Raw genomic sequence first — 21175 nt, 5'->3', positions numbered from 1 at the left:
TACAGCCATGACACGTAAGCAAACACACTGATATAGAAAGCATCTGCTGTATGAAGTCATATTTTGGTATCACCACATTATTTTACAACAGAACCCCCACATGACATTACATTTTGTATTTACTTAGCAGACCTCCTTTTCCAGTATGACCTACATAGCTTACAGTTTACATATTAGCCATTTATATAGTAGAAGCTATTTTAGGTTAAATACCTTACTCAAGCATACAACAGTAGTGTCCAACTGAGGATTGGAAATTGCAGCCACAGACATCCTGTTAACCAGATAGTCAGCTCTGTGCACTTCAGATTGAAAGTTCTGTCTCCACCATTGTTGAAGCTGCAAGTGTTTGGATATACTGGCTTATTATGAATATTCTTGAAGGTGGGTGGTCTGTGACAGAATATCCATAGCTAGCATAGCAACACAGATGGCACCAGAACCCTCCTGCTACCAAACAGAACCTTCTAGACAAGAAAGTATGAAGGACGGATGGAATGCAGGGGCCCGATATCTGGTCATAATGGAATATCTCTGCTGCAACCATCTGGTCATGTCTCCACTTCCCCTGCTACTACGACACACTACTGCCCATTCACGACTGCTACTGAAATACACACATTCTGTCTAACTGCACCACCGCCTGATGCAGCTTTTGAAAAGTAACCCAGGTGACTCTCTCGAATAACCACGTCAAATTCAACACCCTTTTGTCCATGAAAGTAACAGTAATTTATTTTAGCACATTAGGTATTTGACATTGGAATATTCATCCCAACACTAAATGTGTCACGTGTCTCTGTCAATTCTGATGGGGAGAATCCTGTGACTATTGTATTTTCATACAGTATATTAGGTTGCTTTGGGGAACAACAGAAAACATATTTGCCCAACTGTAATCTATAGACATGATGTTCTTAATGACCACTGTACTTGAATCACTAAAGTTTTTCTGTGTTGAATCTGACTGACCGGTACTTTGGCCAATTAAGGAAAAGCCGTAGTTACAGCTATAAGTGTCCCCACATTAATTATACTTAAATCAATGGAAGCATGGAGATTAAAAATACATGAAAACCAATTTCTGAATCAAAAATTCTGAAGTTTGAGAGCAAGAATGAGAATGGTATTGAAGTCTAACAGAGGGTGAGACTGGATCTAAGTTAGGAAAGGAGGCATGCACGCACGCACGCACGCTCGTGCACACACACACACACACACTTGCGCACATGCACAAAAGCACACTCGTGCACACACACGCACACTTGCGTACATGCATGCTGGCACGCATGCATGCATAATAAGATGTTTAATAAAGATGTTTTAATACAGAACATATGGAAAGCTAAAAATGCAATAAAAATCTAAAGCCTTTTATGGGATGTTCTGTACAGAGAGAAAGTGGTGGGTTTTAGGGTTGGAAAAAGCTGTTTTTACAATCACAAATGAGTCTGGTTTCTGAGCAATAATTGTCTAATTCTTCAAAAAGACATCATCACTTCAGCTTAAAACAAAACTATATATATATATATATATATATATATATATATAAACACAACAACCTACATCCGTCAATCACAAAGCACTTTGGGGATTGAAATACTTTGTGAGGAAATACAGTACATGAAAAAGGCCAAACCAGCTCAGCAGCAGATTCATTTTAAAATACACATTCTTAGTAGCAGTTGACATATTTTCACTCTGTGTAGCTGCAGTTGCCTTTAAATCAATGCAACCTGAGAATTTCTACCTAGTGGACAGGGACTGAGAGGACTGATCTGGGATAGCAGTGGTCTATTTAGTGATATGAGCAGCGACCCAATGCACATTGGGGACAGCTATGTCCAACAAAACACACATCGTTCCTCAAGTTACTAAGATTTTGTCTCTCTGGTCTTGGTGCAGACAGACCTCCGGGTTTACCTTCATCTGTATTACACCCATGTAATCAAAAGGACCGACAACAGCTCTCTCCATGCAAACTGAACACAGGTCAACATCATACACCAGTAACAAGATAACAGAAGCTGGAAACCTTCAGATTATCATAACACAGACGACCACAGAATATAGCCAATACAATCATTTCGTAACATTCTAAAAAATGGGACCGGGAATGCAAGCACAAATATAGCACAGTTTCTACAATGCTCTGATATGAACTACCAGTAAGACTGCTAAGTGGCAATGATTAGTTACAGAAAAGAATCATGGATATATTTTTGCTGGCGATGCTTTCTATGTCTTTTCTCTCAACATCTACAGTCATCTTCATTTTGTTGGAAAAAAGTCTCTCAAATTGCTTGGGCATATTTTTATACAAAACTTATTAGATTTGATTGACAGTCTAGACAGTATATATATAAATATATATATATATATATATACCTGAGATTGACCTGAGAGATGGGGGTTGTTTCTGGGCCACGTTAGAAAAGAGAACACAAAAAGAGGAGAGGAGAGAAGGGCTAATTTCAGTATACCAGAGGAAGGGTTGAAGAAACATGTGTCAGGTCATACAGATTAATTAAAAAGGGCACCGGTGTCTCAGCCTGTATTATTTCACTTTGCTTGATTTTTGGCTGTTAACTACTTTAGCAGTTTCTTCTGTAAACTTAATTTCCAAACAATCTACTTATTATTGTAAGTTCTTCTGAAAACTATTACAACCCTGGTCATTTTAAGGACAGAAACTGGTTTGTGGGTGCACAAAACAAATGTACACACAGTATTGTCAAATTCATATATTATAATGTGGTAGATGCCTTGGTGAAGAATGGTACTCGCCGGACCTATGTCTCAAGATTCCCTCCGCGCATTCTGTTGAGCAACTAGAGAAATTCGTTATCAAAGACTCGCTGCTGCTAAGATGCAGGGGCTCGTGTTTGCGCTGAGATTCTGACCGCAGTCCTCTCACGTGATGGAGGGTAAAGTAGCTTCCCCTAGGGTGCAGCAAATGCGCAGACCCCCAGCCCAAATTCCCAACTGACATTTAAATCTGCCTGCTCTAATTATGACACAAGCAGTGTGGTTGGTACAGTTTCCTGCGCACCCCTCGACCTAAGATTGCTCCTGCTCCTCACTGTGCTCTTAACCTGATTATTCAGGGCCTAAAGTTGGAAAAGCACTGATATGTCATGGCCTGCTCTCATTAGCAGCGTCTTGATGTTAGGCATTCTTCGGGGCAGGAATGCCATTACTGGATCAGGGTTACCTGACCGAGTGCCGCAGGAATATGCCATATGGAGGGCACTGGGCAGCCAGCTGAACTGAGCGGGAATAATGCTTCATGTTGGGCACTCAACTACAGCTTCCCTGACCCCATTTAGGGCTGCTTGGTTGTACCATCCGGCTTTTGTCTGCAAAAAGAAACACAAACCCTTTAAATCTAACAAATCCAAAGGTTATAAAGGGAGAGTGGTTGAGAGAACTAAGCTACTCTTTACTGTTTTGTGTAATTTTATTTTAGTACTTCCACGACTGCTTCAAAAATGCATTGAAGAAACTTTTTTTTCTGTAAAATTGCGGAAAATATTATAGCTTAAATTACAGTGATCCCAGTGCTCAACCATTGTCACATACAACATCCCCTTCTACATACTGCAGATTTCCCAGAAGGCTCTCTGGTAGAGGAGACAGGGGGAATGGTGTAGGGCAGTATTTCCCAAACCTCTCCTGGAGGACCAGTTGTCCTGCATGTTTTACATCTCTCCCTGCTCCAACACAGCTGATTTAAATGATCAGTTTGTTATTAAGCAGCTCCAGGAGTTCATAACAAGTTGATAATTTGAATCAGCTGTATTGGAGCAGGGAGAGATCTAAAACATGCAGGACAAGTGGTCCTCCAGGAGAGGTTTGGGAAACGCTGGTGTAGGGGCTAAGAGTCAACAGCAGAGGAGTGCAGGATGGATGGAGCTGGGGGAAAGGTGGGGGTTAATCATGATTTCCCCTTTACTGGCAGTGAACCGCAGAGGACCACCCAGCCCAACTGATGTTCTTACTAGGGGAAATGCAATATCAGGATGTGCCAAGGGAATATTTGTCTGCACTGTTATATCACAGCAGATGTGAGCTGCACTTGGCAGTTGCTTATCAAGTAATTTGCCACGGATTTCTGGCACTAACAGGGGTGAATACACTTACATACAGGATTCTGACACAAACCGACACAGTCTGATTCAGTCAATCTGTTAAAAAAGCTTCTTGAAGAATGTTTACATGTAACCGCCATCAATCGTTCTACTTTAATAGGTCTCATGTGCTTTGCTTCCCTTACTCTGTCATTTGAATACAAAGGCCAATATCAAATCCTGAAAAAGGCCATCTAGCACAAAGCTCTATGTAAAAAAAGACACCGCGAAAAAATGTAAGTCGCAGGCATGACCTACTGAAGGCTGACATTTGGGGCCTGAAACTGAACCCACTCTTAAACTGGGCAGTGGGACATACCAAAGCATCACATGGTGGTCACATTACACGGTCGCATTTACTGCATCCCCGCACGGTTGAATGCACTTCCTCCATGGAACCCTCACATAAAGGAAGAGCAAAATCTGTGACTCTCATTCAGTTTTGCTGTAGAGGTCTGTGCTAGGTCAGCACAAGTCGAGGGCCATGTACCAAAGTAGGTCAAGCCGATTCACTTGAGGAATTACACAGCACAAGATGGCAGACCTCCAACTGGTCCAGGGGTGAAGCGCCCGGCAGAGCCCACTGAACCAGGGAATGTGACATTGACACGGTTCAGCTTAGGGAATGTGCAAGGCACAGCCAAACTAGCACCTCCACATGTCACAGAGACATTCCTCTGAGCTGCACCCAAGGCGTAGAGCATAAATATGGACTCCAGTGAAATTTTACCCCATGTTTTTTAGTCAAAATATTGGCCATTTCAAAGCGATATACAGGTTCCTGCTGATAAAAGTAGAACATTTTAGGTGAGAATATTTACCTTTGCGACCTTGGGATCATAAACCAAGGTGTCCATCAAAAGATAAAATATTCATTTGTAAAGGTAGGTAAAAGGGTGTTTTCTGATTCCAAAGGTCTGGGAGATGGGAGTGAGAGCGAGGGAGGGAGTGAGTGTCAGACAGACACAGATAGGCAGAATGACGTTTGAGTTGTTTGACTATTATCCCCCACCATGGGGTATTATTATTTGTTATTTATTACTGCCTCTTCAGTGTATTAGTCTGTTTTTGTGCAGAGGAGCAGATTTTATTTCTTTTGCTTAAGATGATGAAAAAAGCATTCTCACTCATTTCCAAAATAAAAAACAGTCTGCAGACTGTGTTAACTGTCCCTTCTGGTCTCCCATCTGATCACTCCAGAGCCAGCACAAGGGATACATGATACTCGCTTATTTTAAACATTTGCTTATTTATCTGCTGTTAGCGTTGTTTACCAACAGCAGCAAGATGTCACGTTACTCTACAAACTAAACAGGGGCATCAGTGCCTCACAATTTTTGTGGCGTCAGATTTCTTGGAAATCTCGTCTTAACTGCTCTCAGAAATCTTTGCCAATCAATGGCCATTTTTCTCATATTGGCAAAATAAAAGAATTCCAGCCCAGTAGTGTATGAGTCAGAATATACCTGTTTCCCAAGTAGTATGTCAGATTAAAACATTGGATTTTCACTGGTCTCTATATTTAAGTGTCAGGGGCCATTGTGTCTGTACACAAGACTTATCCTGCCCAATTGTACGTGAAGACCAAGAAAATCTTGGGAAGCAACTGATCTGTTCTTCTCAGAAACCAATGAATGTATGCAAAAGGCTTTGATGGGGAGACCATATTTTACCTGCAGTCCACCATGGACCGAAAGGTAGGAGGAAGAAAAACTTGGTTAAAATTGGAATAAAATGGGGGGTTAAAAATATCTGGTGGTATCAAGGGTCCCACCTGAGTGTGGAAGCTTGTGATATCTAATAAAAGGGAAAGATGCCTTTTTTAATTGTGTTAAGTATTGTTATACAATAAAGAAATCTCACCAAATGCATACTTAATGCAAAGCATAAGTCAACTTTCGTTTTCTGTTGCCTTATCTGTAACAAGTGCCAAATGGTATTAGGAGAGGGGTGGCATGGTTTAAAGAACTTTCAGGGGATATAGCTGTTGTTTCCCATGATACTGGGAACAGCAAATCCAAGGTGCACTCCTGATCTAGCGTCTGGAATGAGAAACCCCGAAAGAGCTTTTGGAGATGTGACCACTTGATCATGTGAGGCTTTGGTACACAGCTCTTGCCACCCTCTGTCAGGAGTGGCTAGTGATCCACTCCTTTGGACCTTTTCAAAGGAGTGAAAGAGAATGCAGCTTCAAAAAATTGTGCATGTGATCATGGTTTTGGTCATGATGTGATCACAAACGTAGGCCTTCCAGAACACAAGGACCAACAGCTGTAACCATGAAGGTAACATTCCCATAAATTAATTCATAAACACACCGGACAAGTCCCCAGAATTCAATCAAGAAGCCCAAAAAGCAGAACACATGCTGTTCAAAAAAGAGAAAAGAAAAAGAAAACATCAAAAATAATGAGGAGGAACAGGGAGAGGAGAGGATGAAGGCAAATAAATGAACTTTTCATCCAGATGAAAAGAAGCTTTAAAACACTATCTTATCCTAAAATATCATGACATCTGGTTTGATTGATTTTCTTTATCATAACGGGGTATTTTTTTTTCTCTTGGTTGGACAAACACTTCTGCTTTCCGCGGTCCAGAGACGGAGCCTCAGGTACTTCCATCCCCTGTCCGGAGCTTGCGGGCCTGGATCATTTCGGGCGATACCCTCTTTCGGTTGCTGGCCAGACCCAGCCAGCACATCAGGTCGATAAAGCAGGTGGTGGGGTTGAAGCGGAACCCAAACTCACTGGCGGAGTAGTCGAAAGGGAACGTGTGGTGGTAGTTATGGAAACCCTCGCCTGTGAAGAGGTGGACAGAGAAGATTGAGTCAGTCAAGTCATTGCATTTACTTGTATTTTCAGAGCTATTCAAATTCAAAGGGAGCCATGTTGTTCTGTCTTGCTGTGCCATGGTGGTTATGCCACGGTAGTGGGGCGGCAGTGTAGCATAGTGGTAAGTTGCAGGACTCGTAACGAAAGGTTGCCAGTTTGAGACCCTGCTGTGACACTGCTGTTGTACCCTTGGGCAAAGTACTTAACTGTAACCTATGTAAGTTGCTCTGGACAAGAGTGTCTCCTAAATGCCAGTAATGTACTGGCTGAAGTAATGTAGTTCAGATTGGTTCATTGCTGCATCTGTTGTGATTTTTTTGTAAGTCAAGGTTGAGCAATTTCAGAACTCCTACATATTCAGAGTTACCTTTCAACTAGCACTGGGTTTACACATGATCAGCACTTCCATCCCAAAAATAAGTTCATTTCACCCAGATAAGTTGTTTATTAAGTGACCAGTGACCATAGTGAAGTGATATTGGAGGAATCTGAACTACACAGACAGGATGCCACAGCCAGAGCCCTAAAGCAGCAGGCTGGTCCTCACCGATAGCTCCAAAAGTGACAAAGCGGTTCTCCCGTGGGCTGATGTTCTTGTCGTAGGGCCGGTTGCCATACATGTGGGCAGCGCTGTTGACCAGCCAGGTGACGTTGAGGGAGATGGTGTAGCGCAGGATGGAGGACAGGAAGTAGGAGTTCCACAGGGTCTCACTCCAGAAGTACCATGGCACCAGTGTGGGCAAAACGAAGCACATCAGCACCACAGAAGTCTTGTAGTATCTGCACACCAACAGCACAGTGTCAATCAAATGGACTCCGCTGACCCTGCTATTGTTCCACTCTCCTCACTGACTACAGCAGTACATTTTTATAATCTGGCACAGCTTAAAACACACACACACACACACACACATACAAACAAGCACTATAAGAAAGATGTCTTCCAGAGCGCTGAGGATCAGCACAAGACATCAGCACAATGCACAGACAGTTTAACAAGGGAAACACATTTATTCAGTGGTGGATGGCAAATTATCCGCTGATTGTCTGAGCTCTCAGACCCATGATTAATGCTCTCATCACTCTCAGGCAAAGGGGATGAGAGGCCCATAATAAGATGTGGTGAATTAACATCGTCAGCATTGCTGTAAAGACACTAACGCACATTAAAAGGCAGACTCACTTCCTCTGAAACACCACGACAGGGTCAGCAAGGAGGTCGCTGACGTCCAGCTTCTTGCCCTTCTCAATTACGTCCCAGTGCTTGCGCACGAAAAGCCAGCCCACGTGGGCAAAGAAGAAGCCGCGCTTGGCGTTGTGGGGGTCGGCATCCGTCTCGGAGTACTTGTGGTGGACCCGGTGATCCCGTGACCACTCAAAGATGTCATTCTGCATCAGAGAAGGACAGAGAAACAGACAGAAAGAGGACATGGAGGAGGATTTAGTGTATGATGTATTGGATAACCTGTCATAAGGCCCTTGTCATATCAGTTTGTATCTTCACTTTTAATTGTTCTCTTAATGGGAGATGATTAATGGCGTAAGACACTCATTTAAATGGTTGTTCAGCATGTAAACAGTCATATGAATTTAGGAAACATGCCCACATACTGTTATACTATGTGCATAAGCATTTTTTCTCTTGTTGCTATGGATGTATATTTATCCACAGTTCTTGTGCATACATTTGCATGTAACTCTTTATTGAATGTCAAGGTTAATAGATGGTGATGAATAAGAGGTGACCTGTGAATGGGTGTTCAATGGTGCTTAAAATTCAGGATTATATATTCATAACCTGTACTTGTATGGTGTTACACTGTCATTTCATGCAGTTTGAACCAGGAATATTTGGATATTCAGTATTTTGAAACACAAAATTCAACTAGAACAACAGTAAATGAAAAATATATCTAAATAATTACTCCTGGTCCTGAACATTAAACTATTACATATTTGCACTAGCTTCTTTGTTGAGATCGGTTGCCAATGTGAGATTACACGTGATTCCTAAATGTCTCAGCATGACTTCTCAGCCAGTCTCAGACAAAAAAATAGAAAAAAAAACTTTCCTTTGTGTCCTTTGTCTACTGTGGTGGATGACTGTCCGCTCTCTTAATTAAAACACATCTTCCAATCTATTTAAAACCCAGTGAGGTTTAAACAGTGGTCAGCATGATAATTGGTTTTATTATTCTGGGAGGTCCAAATGAAGGAGTAACCTTTAACAAGGTATTTTGGAGGTCTAATGCGCATTAATTGATGATGTGAAGACTGTCTCATTATGTATTTTGCATGATTCATAAATTGAGATTATTAATACAGCGGTTATGTTGTAAGAAAATCTGAGCAAAAGGCTTTCAGTCAATTAGATTCACACACAAATATACACATACTGTTTGTGACTTTTATTTACTTAATTTTCATAAATACATCCATAAAACCTAATTGTGGATGTTCCTTAAATAATAGCATCTCTTTTGTCTGTCTGTGTGTGTGTGTGTGTGTGTGTGTGTGTGTGTGTGTGTGTGTGTGTGTGTGTGTGTGTGTCTGCACTAACATTGTGCTAATTCACTTAAGATCACAAATCTGAAAGCCTGCGTCTGCAATGCATTCCTGTGATGCGATGGGACACTTGAATCAATAATGTATTAGTATATTTTGAGAATGAGAACACTTCACTGCAAAATGCAGTTGAAAAAAAGACCCACAGCACCAGACTCCTATCTGAGGAATACATGTCTATTGATTGGCATGATTTTCTTCCTATTCTGAAAGGTATACATATGGCCAGAAGGCAGAATGCTGTCTCAGAATGACTCATTTGCTTGTGAGAATATCCAGGCAGAAGTGCCCCCCCCCCACCACTCTGTATTGATTGGACAGGTCACGTGTTTTCCCCAGCAACTGGCTTTCTAAAGCTGGGAGCAAGGGATTGTGGGAAAAACTCCCAGCATCACTGTCAGCATTAGAACTCGCTTCTCCCACATATGGTGGCCTGTGTCCAGATGCTAAGCTCGCCCACAATTCCTCCACTGTCAGGGAGTGGATGTTGACAGAATATACAAAAATATTAAGATTCACTGCAGACTGAATCATTCCCCTCCCTGGTCCCAACAAGGTGGACAAGGATTGTTCCCAGCTTAGAGATTATGCAGGTGCTGTTTTGCGACAAGCCAAGAGCAGAAATGAGTTGTTCTGCACTTGAGCCATGAATTATGATATCAGTTTTCCACCGAGACACAGCATCAGCATCACTGCACCACAACACCGTTCAAGGGATGAGTGGATGATAGATGCACAACCCCATGTAACCTGAGATTCACATCTCACATGAGCTTGCTTTGTTCTCAGCAGCTCCTTTTCCTCTTCCTGAAGATTAGGGAGAAACCCTTGGGGGATTTGTTCAAATCCCTCCTGGACTCATTATGAAAGCCCTCCCAAAAGCGTCTGGGGCTTTGGAGAGGAGATGAAGGCACTGGGACCAGCTGATGTGTTGGCAGAGGGATTCAACACACATTATTATAACAGGCTCCAATTTCATCTGACATTGCCAGGGTTACCGAATGTTACTGAGGGTTATGAAACTAGTGCAGTCCAATGTGGTAGTTGTTAGTGTAACACTGGCACAGAACATCTATGGTGTCTACACAAGCTCAGATTCACTTACAGCTCAACATGGCCACACAGTGTGTTGCATCAAGATGTTTTTGATCACACACACCTCCTCTATTGTAACAATCTGCTAAAGCAAGATAATTGGAGCAGAGATTCATAAGTTGTGTTTCATGAGTGCTGTTTTTTCGCTTCAGAGTTGTACTGCAATGAATGATGAGAGTATTGCAGTAGTAATCCATAAAAACCAAACATCGCACAGAATGTTGTGCAAAATGATGCAGGCAAGCTGTGGTACAATCAATTAGGCACTTTCTGTTTTCACATTTCCTTTGTCTTTAAGGTGGTTTCCTGTAAATAGTATGCATGCATTAAAAACCAGAGATCTTCACACATTACTCCACACAGACACGCAGAGATGGAGCAAGGAGCAGCTGACCTCTGACACTGACAGAAAGGATCTGTGAAGAGGTATATCAACAAATCTTCATTAAAAACACAGACAACCTCTCTGAATGGCCCTGGGCAGACATAGTTCAATGTACCTATTTCTGAGGGCAGCCATCAAGAATGAAGCATGTAAGACAGCTGATCACTGATTTAACACAGAAAATTTTTTAAATGCCTAGCAATTTAAAAATAAAATGTAAAATAATACTTCAATTCCATCTCTTGTACAAAAAGAGTGTCTCAGTGGTAGTCAATACATGTCACAATAAGAGTCTCATTTGTACCTCAGAAATCAATAGCTGGCTTAATTGGCCATGTGACCCTAGTGGGGCTCTAATGAACGTCTCTTCCTGCCTCTCTGGGTATGGAGTGTCTGTGTGTGTGGGAGGGAAGAGGCTGGCTGTCATCTGTATCAAAGCTTAAGTGAACACAGCTGATGTCAGAGACAAGGAATTCTGGGAAAAACCAGCCACAGTAATGCAGGTCAGTGAGCCTGAAATGTGTCTGCTGGCACTCTCTCCCCCCCGATGCCACACAGGGAAGGAAAGTGTTTGCCAGCATGGGTAAAAGGCATAAGGCCAATAGCCTAGCTCCAGTTGGCTGTATTCAACATGAGTAAATAAATGAAACCGTTTACACAGAATTGGTACAAGTACAAGTGATTTATTTGTAGGTGTTTGTTTTTACATTAAGTGAGCACTTCTGGAAATGTGGAGTCCAACTATATGATTTAGTGGAATTTCGTGGCCTGCTTCCCCACTGTGAAGTCTCTCTAAAGTGAAAATAAATCCTCAGAAGGTGGGAAAATGTTGCTTTCAATCTAATTAAAGAGGCAAGTGTCCCTTCACATTTATGGATTGATTTTTAATGGACAGATACAGGACAAGACATTTTTGGATTGCATTCAGACAGTGGTGGGTTTTGATGGGTTGATTGTGTATACAGTTTGATACTCTTTCAATATATTATGTTAACAACAGGTCCAATGAGTGTCCAAAACCCAAGCAGCTTTGTAACACTAATGCTAAATATTAAAGGCTCTCACGTCCCGTGCTGTACTAAGAAGCAGTGATGTGGAAGGAAGGCTTCATGAATCCCCAAAAATGGGTGGAGCTACCAGGAGTGACCAGTGACTACCTGATCTAACGGAATCATGACTCCTTTGACTTTGAAGAGCAAAGTCTTCTGAGTAGTTCATACACATCAATGATGAACAGGGTGATGGGCAGGACACAGAGGCTCCTCCTGTCGCTACAGAAGGCGTGAGAAGCACATGCTGTCCGGCTCTCTCACCTGGAAGGCCATGGAGTTGGCGGCGGCGAGGAAGAGCCTCAGAGGCAGCGTGGCTTTGTAGGACCTGTGACTCCAGAGCCGGTGGGCCCCTGCCGTCACCCCCAGCGCCGTCATCACAAAACACAGGTAGGCTGCAGACACAGGACAGGAAGAGGGCCATGCTGAGTGGAGGAGAGTGTCAACACACACGTCGTTTGAGAAAATGGGTGTGCCTAAAGGCCGTGCTTTATCTCTGACATGTCCTGACCGCTTTCCAGATAACTTTCTGTTATCGCAGACAGCAGTGTTCTGTCTTGAGAGTCGTAATTGAACTGACCTCAGAACTGTCGATCAATCAATAAAATAAACTTGACACCAATTAATGCATTTAAAGAGTACAAGGTCTGCTGTCAAACACTTCGCTTATCAACTCTTCAGGGGAAAAAAAATGTTACATGTAACTGCCTGCTGTGAGGTCACTGCCGCTGCGGGACACTAGCATCAATCAATGTCCAGCTCAGTCTCCCTGCCAGGATTCAGTGCACTGAAGATCCTGCTGAAGTCACTCCACACAATGTAACACCATGAACTTCAGACTGCCTCTACATGTGGGGTAGCACCACTCAGGCACATCAGTTACCCTTAGATTTCTGGATTAGTGTGAAGATTCTCCACATTTCTAGTGGATTGTTTCTGTCGATGGGGCATACAGAAAATACTTTAAGAATATGGTTGGAGATGGTGGAGGGAAGAGCTAATTACATGCTTGCTGGGATAACATCAAGTGACAGGCTGTTTTAAATGGAGCAGTGATTCACCGTCCACTAGGTCGGGCAGCATTATTTAAATGTTATTCTTAAAAAAATGGGCTCAACACTGAAAAGCAAATACAACACTCCCACAGCCACAGGGGGAATTGTGATTGTAAACATGAGTATTTCAGATTTCCCAAAAGAACAGAAATTATTGCTATTCATAAATGCCCATAACTGTGTGGAAAATAATTTTATGTGGTTTCTGGCACCTGAGACTCTGCTTAAACTAGTAGTTTATGAAAAGGTCAGCGGCCAGTTGATGTCATTATTTATTTTAAAACAATAGTACTCAATAACACTTACATTACAGAAACTGTCAATTGTACATAAGCATAGTCTTCCTCAAGTTAAATGGTTTCTATATTCCCTGTATCGGATATATAATTGTAATGCAGAACAAACAAATCAAAGAAACCACTCTGGCTATGAGCATCACCCCAATACAGCCAATGTGTACAACACTGTGCACCTTCACACAACAGTCTACATTACCACTGCTTCAGCTGAGATGGACCCCAGAGCTGAATAAAGCAAGCCTCTATGGCAACTCAGACACTGCAATACTGGACAAAACTGATATACAATTCACATTAACATGATATCACATATTAATATAATCTCCAGTAGGGTCTGCATCTCTCTGCAAATGAATTAACATTATTGACTGCGGGAGGAGCAGTCAGCTTGCTTTATGACTGTTAACTGTTACACGCCCAGGTTGGAAAAAGTCTGGACTTGAAGAATATTGTATAATTGCATGGATGTCGGCCTTTTTTGAGCCATGGCACACCTGGGCAGCTGGCAATTATCTCTGAAGCACAGCCTGATGCCGTCTAATCAAATAAATCACATATTCCATTGATGTGTTGCTGGACCAATTTCAGAAACTCACAAGAAACACCTGTCAATAAAGCTGGGGGCCTTATTCCCTATCCCTCAACCTAAAAAACTGGTGATTTCAGAGCCCTGTCATTGCTAGAATACAGAATACATTTTATAAGGACTTTCTGTTATTCTTTTCCTAGGAGAAGTGTAGATTTGGGGTGGGGGATGTAGGGAATTAACATTCTTCCACATAGTTAGGATAGAGCAATAATGAATCCCGATTAGACTGTCTTCAGTTTCAGACCACATGATCACCACCACCATGTGATCAACTTGACTTTTATATATGGTATCCTGAGGAACCAAACTGTAGAACAGTTACACGGCCACAGTGTCTGTAACCTTCCAGGGTTACTCATACACACCTTCATCAATTTATGCCACTTTACAGCTGACAAATAACTAAGACATATCTACACCAACACACATTTCCTGTAACTGTCAAATGTACTGTGGGCCTTGTCTAACACTCCTTTGCATATTACTTATGTGCTTACTGATCACATGATCTCTCTTTATCACTGAAAGCTTTTTGAGGACTGCAGACGGACTGGCATTCATGGCTGTGGGCTACATCACTGGGACTAAATCTCTAAATCAAGCTTTCAACTTAACTGAAAAACATAATGAAGGGATGACAGACACTCTCTCTCTTTCCCTCTCTCAATTCAATTCTGTTAAATAGTTCTTTATTGGCAGGACAAGCTAAAGCCATGTTGCCAAAGCAATTCTGTAAACAATATTTAAATCTAAGCACAACAATGTAAAACAGAACAAAACATATGCATACAGGAATGCAGAGATATATTCTCTTTGTCTTCTTCTCCCTCTCTCTCTCAGAAGCCTACCATCAGTGGTAAAAAGTTCAAGTAAAATCTCTCTCCAGACTTAAGCGGGTTGCTGCCACAGATATAATTTTGCTTGGCATTCATTTAAAAAAGATCTTTGACAAAGATTAGACACAATAGGGTATATTCAAAACAGCAGAGATGATTAGGGGCAGTAATGAAAATAGATTAATTTCCCACTGTGATAATAATCTTTTACAAAAATATATTATTTGGTGGTGGGGAAGGTCAGGCTGTAGATAAAGAGATCATGGATTAGGACCGACTGTGCAGTCCCACCCCGCCCCCCCAACACTTTTCACACACGTATTCACACACACACACACACACGCACACACACACACACACACAAATGCACATGCACACACACCCCTGCATCCACACACATTCACCCATAAACACCCCTACATGCACAGACAGACACATATGCACACATACCCCACACACAGTCTCACAGGCACTCACACACACACACACACACGTACACACAACAATCATATTAAGTGCTTCATAAGCTCAGTGATCCTTGCATTTCAGTCCTAGGGAATATTCCAACCGCAAATGCATTAATTAGCTCTTAATGGATTCAACCTTTTAACACTATTCACTTGATCAATTGGGGAAGTATGCCAATGCCCAAAGTTCCACAGAAAGGACTGTGAAATTAACTGTTAAAAAAATATGATCCATGATGACCAGAATCACTGCAAAATCACCTCTGATTTCTCTACTGACCTTCTATTGATACACAAACAAAATTATTACATAATGAAAGAGTGTTAAACATTCATCTTAGATAATTAATTGGACAGAACTAAAAAGGTTGGCGTTTTCAATTTATTACTGTATTGAAAGTTGATTTTATTTCTGCTGGCAACTGATGTATAATGCATTGCCATTCAATTAATTATTTGCTGTAAACTGGCTTCAGTTATAAGACTTAAGACACAATTTCAAGGCATTGTAATTCCTTGGCAACCGATTCAAATGTTATTTTCAACTGATTTATTCCCTAGTATACACAAAGAATTACAATGAAAATGAACACTGTATATAGGTCAGGTCCATTTTCAATGGTAAGACTGAGGGATGTAGTTATTGTGGGCGTGGCCATTGGTAATTATAATGTAACAATCAGCAAAGAGGGGATGTGATGAGGTGCACTGCACCTCTGGGCAAGAAACAAAAAGCCGTCATCGAGCATTGCTTTGCCAACACCCTGCTCTCCTAGCCAACCCTGCCTGCCCATGTCTGGGCAGAGGATTCATCACACTGGCTAAAAATACGCACCCTCCCCACACCTTTTCGCCCTCATCAATCAGCCCGATGAAACCCAGCCGAAATCCAGCACCCAATCGCGTTTCATCCACTCGAGAGACCACACCGTCTGCTCACCTCAGAGGAACTGATTCCCAACGTGAGGCAGCGCAGTGAATACCGTAGTGGCAAACACCCAGAGCCCTCATTACCGCCCTAACTCCAGAGTCCCAACGGCTGTGCTGTTTCAATCTCCTTAATGGTTCCACGCTGGAAAAAAAAACCCCAAACAAACAGAAGATTATATGAACTCAGGCTTTGATGCCACTTGTACACATGAAAGCAAAGCAAACTCTGGACACAAAACCTGAAAAGAGATTCTGCTTTCCCAGTGTTCAAAAAGTATCTGTGTTGTACAAAAAAAGCAACCAAGGGATTTGTGATTTTTTTTTTTTTCATGAACTCGCTGCATTGTTTTCAGATAATTATAGGCCTTCCAGGCTTTGTGAAACCCCCGTCTCCATGGAAACCAGACTCTTGCAGTCAAACAAGCTTCCCGATTTATCATCGCATGTAAACAATGCCTGATGGTTCAGACAGAGTCAGTCATGGTTTCCATCACTTTCTATCACTGTCTCTGTCTATGTGCGTACCACGCATCCAGTATTCATCAATCAATTCCATTTCATCAAATCAATCTACTTTCATTCAGTAAATTGGGAACAAGCCACTAGTCTGCCACTGCAGAGCTCAAATCCTGTGATGCCTTCCTTTATGGACAGGGTAAGAGGTTAACAGTGATGTAACACAGAAGGATACATGGGCAAATATGCCAAAGAAAATGAAAATTAATTAATTCTTTAAATTCTTTTCTAGCATTTGCGACTATTTGCATATGTCTTTAATCTTTGTCAAAATGGGTTCCAAGTGTAAATCCTTGCACTTCTATGCTTTGTTTTTTACCGTTTAATTGCTGTTCATTGTCCTGTATCATTGTAATTTGTATGCACAACTATGCGTGCTGCTTCTTGGCCAGAAAAGAGATTTTATATCTCAATGAGACTATTTCTTAACCAAATAAAGGATGATAATAATGTCTTGCTTTTGGTTGACAGTTGTGAATCAGGACGCAGGAGCCAGCAAAAGAAAATCAAAGCCAAACAGTCTTGCTTGAGAATGTTAAGCTGTAGGTGATGCACTCTGCTGCTTTAATTATGGCAAAATTGAGTTGTGACCTTGAACAGTACTGGCAGCGCTCCACAACTTGTGGGTGAGCCAAAGATTCCTCCTAGACATCAATTATCCAGGATATTTCAGATGTAGATTGGGGAGATGAGAATTTGGTGCATGGTTTTAAGCGTGCGGTCATTTCTGCTTTACCCTTTTGCATTACTCCTTCTGCAACTGCAAATCAAAGGAAGAGGGCTAGCCGTGTGCAGTAGTCTGTTATGGATGGTGACGTCACCAACCCCGGAGCCTGCGATAAGAGTATGATTAGTCCCCAGTGAGAGGGACAACGTCTTTTCCATAGCGGTTCTAATCATCTCTGGTCGGAAGTCGTGCATCGTGGGATTTGCGATGCTCATAAAGTGAGCGCCATTTATTATCATACAGGCAACCGACAGCCACAGAACAACCTGGACAATATCTGCTGCAGACAAACACGCAGCCCTAATGTGGATAAAGCAGGGAGGAAATTCAAGTTGAAGAGCCCAGCTGAAGGGTCATTATGCTTTTTGAAATTGAATTCTTGTCTGATACATCAGGTTTCTGTGAGGAAAAACCTGAGCTGCAACAGACCAAGAGAAATCCAAGGTGAGAGAGGTCAGAGTTCAAAGAAATTGCCTTCAAAAGTGGAATAAAGTTACTTAGAGATTCCGACTGTACATGTACCTATGTCACTTGATAAACTCATAAAAATTTTCATAAGGCACCATTAAGTCTTTTAAGACACATTGTTTCTTCTTGATAAGACCCTCTGTAAGCACTTGGACTAAAATAATGTGCACTAATAATAGGAAAATTGCTGTCTCTAGAAAGTTCCCTCTTGCACGAGAGCAGAGCAAAGACTACACTCTATAAAAATGAACTAATGTGTGACTGGATTTCTTGTTATCTCAGGGAGGAAACTTCACACTTCTATGACACATCTGTATAGATTTGTGAGCAACAATTAACAGCTTCTTCACCTGTTATATGTGTTAAACCACATCTGAATCTATCTCACATTATTCCTGAACAGAAAATAGCCTGCAGTGCTTTTAGCTGTTGAAATGGTTCTCTTATTGTGACAATTACACCAACAGCAAATATCTTTTGTAAGCATTTAGTCTATGGAAGTAAAAATCAACATGACAGATTTTTGCAACATTGTTTTTGCCACTCCATGAACAAAGTCATTACAATATCAATTTACAATGCACAAGCAAATAGCCTTGAGTAGTACTATACCTACATGACCCATTACTTGGTAATGGTATCATATACTCAATCTGATCAGTTCCAGCAGGAATCTGTCAATCAACAGCAGTCTAACTTGAACTCAGGAAGTGCTGTAATATGATAACATAACAATCGATGCTTTCCCACATCACATGTACACATTTTACACATGCAGATCACTAAGGCCTCACAACACTTGGTACCTGACAATACTTCAATGGCACAGGTACGACTCCTGCGCGACTTGGATTTCTCATTCTTAATGGTGAGTTGTATTTTTCCATTATCAGCAGGTGCCCTCTTAAAATAGAAGGTCTTAATCAATGGACCATACCAACATCAGCCAGACACTTTAGGCAATACCGGACAATCCCCTAATTACACATCCACACCTTTATTGAGCAGACTTGTCTATGTCACACGCACTGTTACCTTATGAAATGGGACAAGATTACAACATGAACATCATTTAAAAATATATCTCATGTAATTAACGATTTAGAACATCATGTAATGAACAATTATAGTGGCAACAATGGGCAGGCAGGGAGGGTATGGGGGTATGTTTCAAATAAAGTGCAAAACACTGGCTTCAGCAACTACATGAACAATGTTTTTGTATTTCACATAATGAAAGCCAGGGAGCAGATATGAATTTGTCAAAAGGTAACAACTGAAGATGTATAAACAGCAGAATTGCTCTGTGCTCATTATCAACTTCCGGAGGACTGGGACAGGCTAAGCACATATTTATTGCAACTGAATGAACCATGATCTATCAACCAAATAAAAGTGATGAAAGAATAACCTAGAGGCAAGCTCTCCTAAGAATGTGAACTCCATTGCCACTGATGGATACTGAAATTAGGACAGAGTTTCCAGACACTTGATCCTTGAAAACAGACATAAATAGCCCCAGTTTAGTTCAGCCTGATCTTCAACAAGACGTTCTTTTAATTAATGTTCCATTTCTTGTAAACGGTTGATACAGGATATACACATGAAAACACAAAGTCAAACCACTCCACTGATATACCTTAACCAATGACAAAGACAGACTGCATTGCAAACCACTGGATAATGTTAATTTAGTGTGAATGTGATTTATCAACAACAACAAAACAACTATAACAAAAAAGAAACAGTTTGAGAGTAGTTTTAGAGATTCATCTGGGTCTTTCCGTTTGCTTCTTTCAAAAGCTTGTATTTAATGGAAACCTGTTGTTCATCAATCCTACTTAAAAATGTAAAAGAGTATGTCTGTGGGTGAAATTGGTCATTCTGTTTATTTGTCTGTTTTTATAAATCATGCAAATTGTCTTCATAAACCAATTTTTACCAGCAGGCCTAAATTAACTTTGATGTGGAATAATTTAACTAATTGACCTAATTTCATTACTGAAATCCAGAATTCCTAGATTGTCTTAAAAAGATCTTTTCTTCAAGATGTACCCTTTTACCATAGCAGTGATTAAAATAATTTCTCACTTTACCAAATATTAAGATTCAAGGGTTTGTAAGAATAGCCACTAAAAGTCTACATTGCTTCAGAGATGGAGATTGCCTTGCTTCGTTTTTGAACTTGGGAAAAATATTTCTAAAACAATTGCTTCGTTGCAGTCAAACGGCCTAGTACGTGCATATAAAACAAGCCTCTACATACGCAGACACACAACAGCAGGTAGTAGCAGAAAGCATACTGTCTAGATTAACAATATACTTCATACGAAACCTCCTTCGTAACAGCCACCGACACAATGACTGGTAAATTTTTGATGCGCAGTTATTTGAAAAGGTAAACGTGACACCACCTACATCGACCATTGACTAAGAGGTGTGCAAGTGACACTTGCACTGCAGCACATAACATTTGCGATAACACAAGCCCGCTAGTTACACAAGGTAAGTTCTTTGTCTCTCGCACGGACTTACACCATATCCAGGTGAGAGGATGCGCCTTTGGGATGAGGAAGAGAGCATAAACAGCGCCGACGTGCAGCAGGCTCATCAGAATCACATTTCTCCAGACGATTTGCTTGCTGCGTTTGTCCTTCGCATCCCCGTTCGGAGGCTCAGGCGCCGAGTGCATCTCTGCCCTGACCGGCTCACTCGCCTCCCTCTCCCCATTCTGTAGAACGCTTCCACCCGGCACGCTCACCATCTCCGCAGTAAAGCACTTGGTTGACTTGGTTCACTTGGTTAGAGATCGGGGGGTTAGTCATGCACCACTAATAGGCTACGATGCAGACAACTGTGCCAATGCGAAGTGTTAGGGGGGAAAAAAGAGAAAATGTCAAAAGAAAGTGAAGCCAGCTATTCTGAGCCCTCGGCAGATGCTATTGATGGAGAGGACAGGCATTGCTTGCTAGCTTCTCATCCATTGTGATCTGTATGAGAACTGAACTCAGTACAGTCGCACAAAGAGACCTGCAGTGCCGCAGCCAATCGCATGTCGTAGTCGTGGTGGTATAAAGCCAAAGCAGGATGACTGTGAAAGGGCTTTATACATAAAATACAGATCCTCGGGGGCTATGGGACGCCAGATGCGACATGAGAGACAAACATTCTCAAGCATTGTACCCCGCATTTAACAAAAAAACAAAACAAAAAAAACGCGTCACATTTATTCA

The 21175-nt window shown here is 41.6% G+C and overlaps 1 protein-coding gene across 1 annotated transcript; it reads right to left on the bottom strand.

Moving 5' to 3' along the window:
• Nucleotides 1-6540: 6540 nt before the first annotated feature.
• On the bottom strand, nt 6541-21007 carry LOC118778393 (stearoyl-CoA desaturase 5-like). Its single transcript, XM_036529907.1, has 5 exons — nt 20478-21007; nt 12320-12450; nt 8145-8350; nt 7509-7741; nt 6541-6928 (listed from the first exon to the last, which is right to left on the bottom strand). The coding sequence occupies exons 1-5, from the start codon at nt 20704-20706 to the stop codon at nt 6738-6740; spliced, it is 990 nt and encodes a 329-aa protein (XP_036385800.1). The 5' UTR covers nt 20707-21007; the 3' UTR covers nt 6541-6737.
• Nucleotides 21008-21175: the final 168 nt, after the last annotated feature.

Source organism: Megalops cyprinoides, chromosome 5, assembly GCF_013368585.1.
Source record: "Megalops cyprinoides isolate fMegCyp1 chromosome 5, fMegCyp1.pri, whole genome shotgun sequence".
In the NCBI taxonomy this organism is placed as follows: Eukaryota; Metazoa; Chordata; class Actinopteri; order Elopiformes; family Megalopidae; genus Megalops; species Megalops cyprinoides.
The sequence above is the reverse complement of the archived record's forward strand: the minus strand, read 5'-3'. Positions and strand labels throughout refer to the sequence as shown.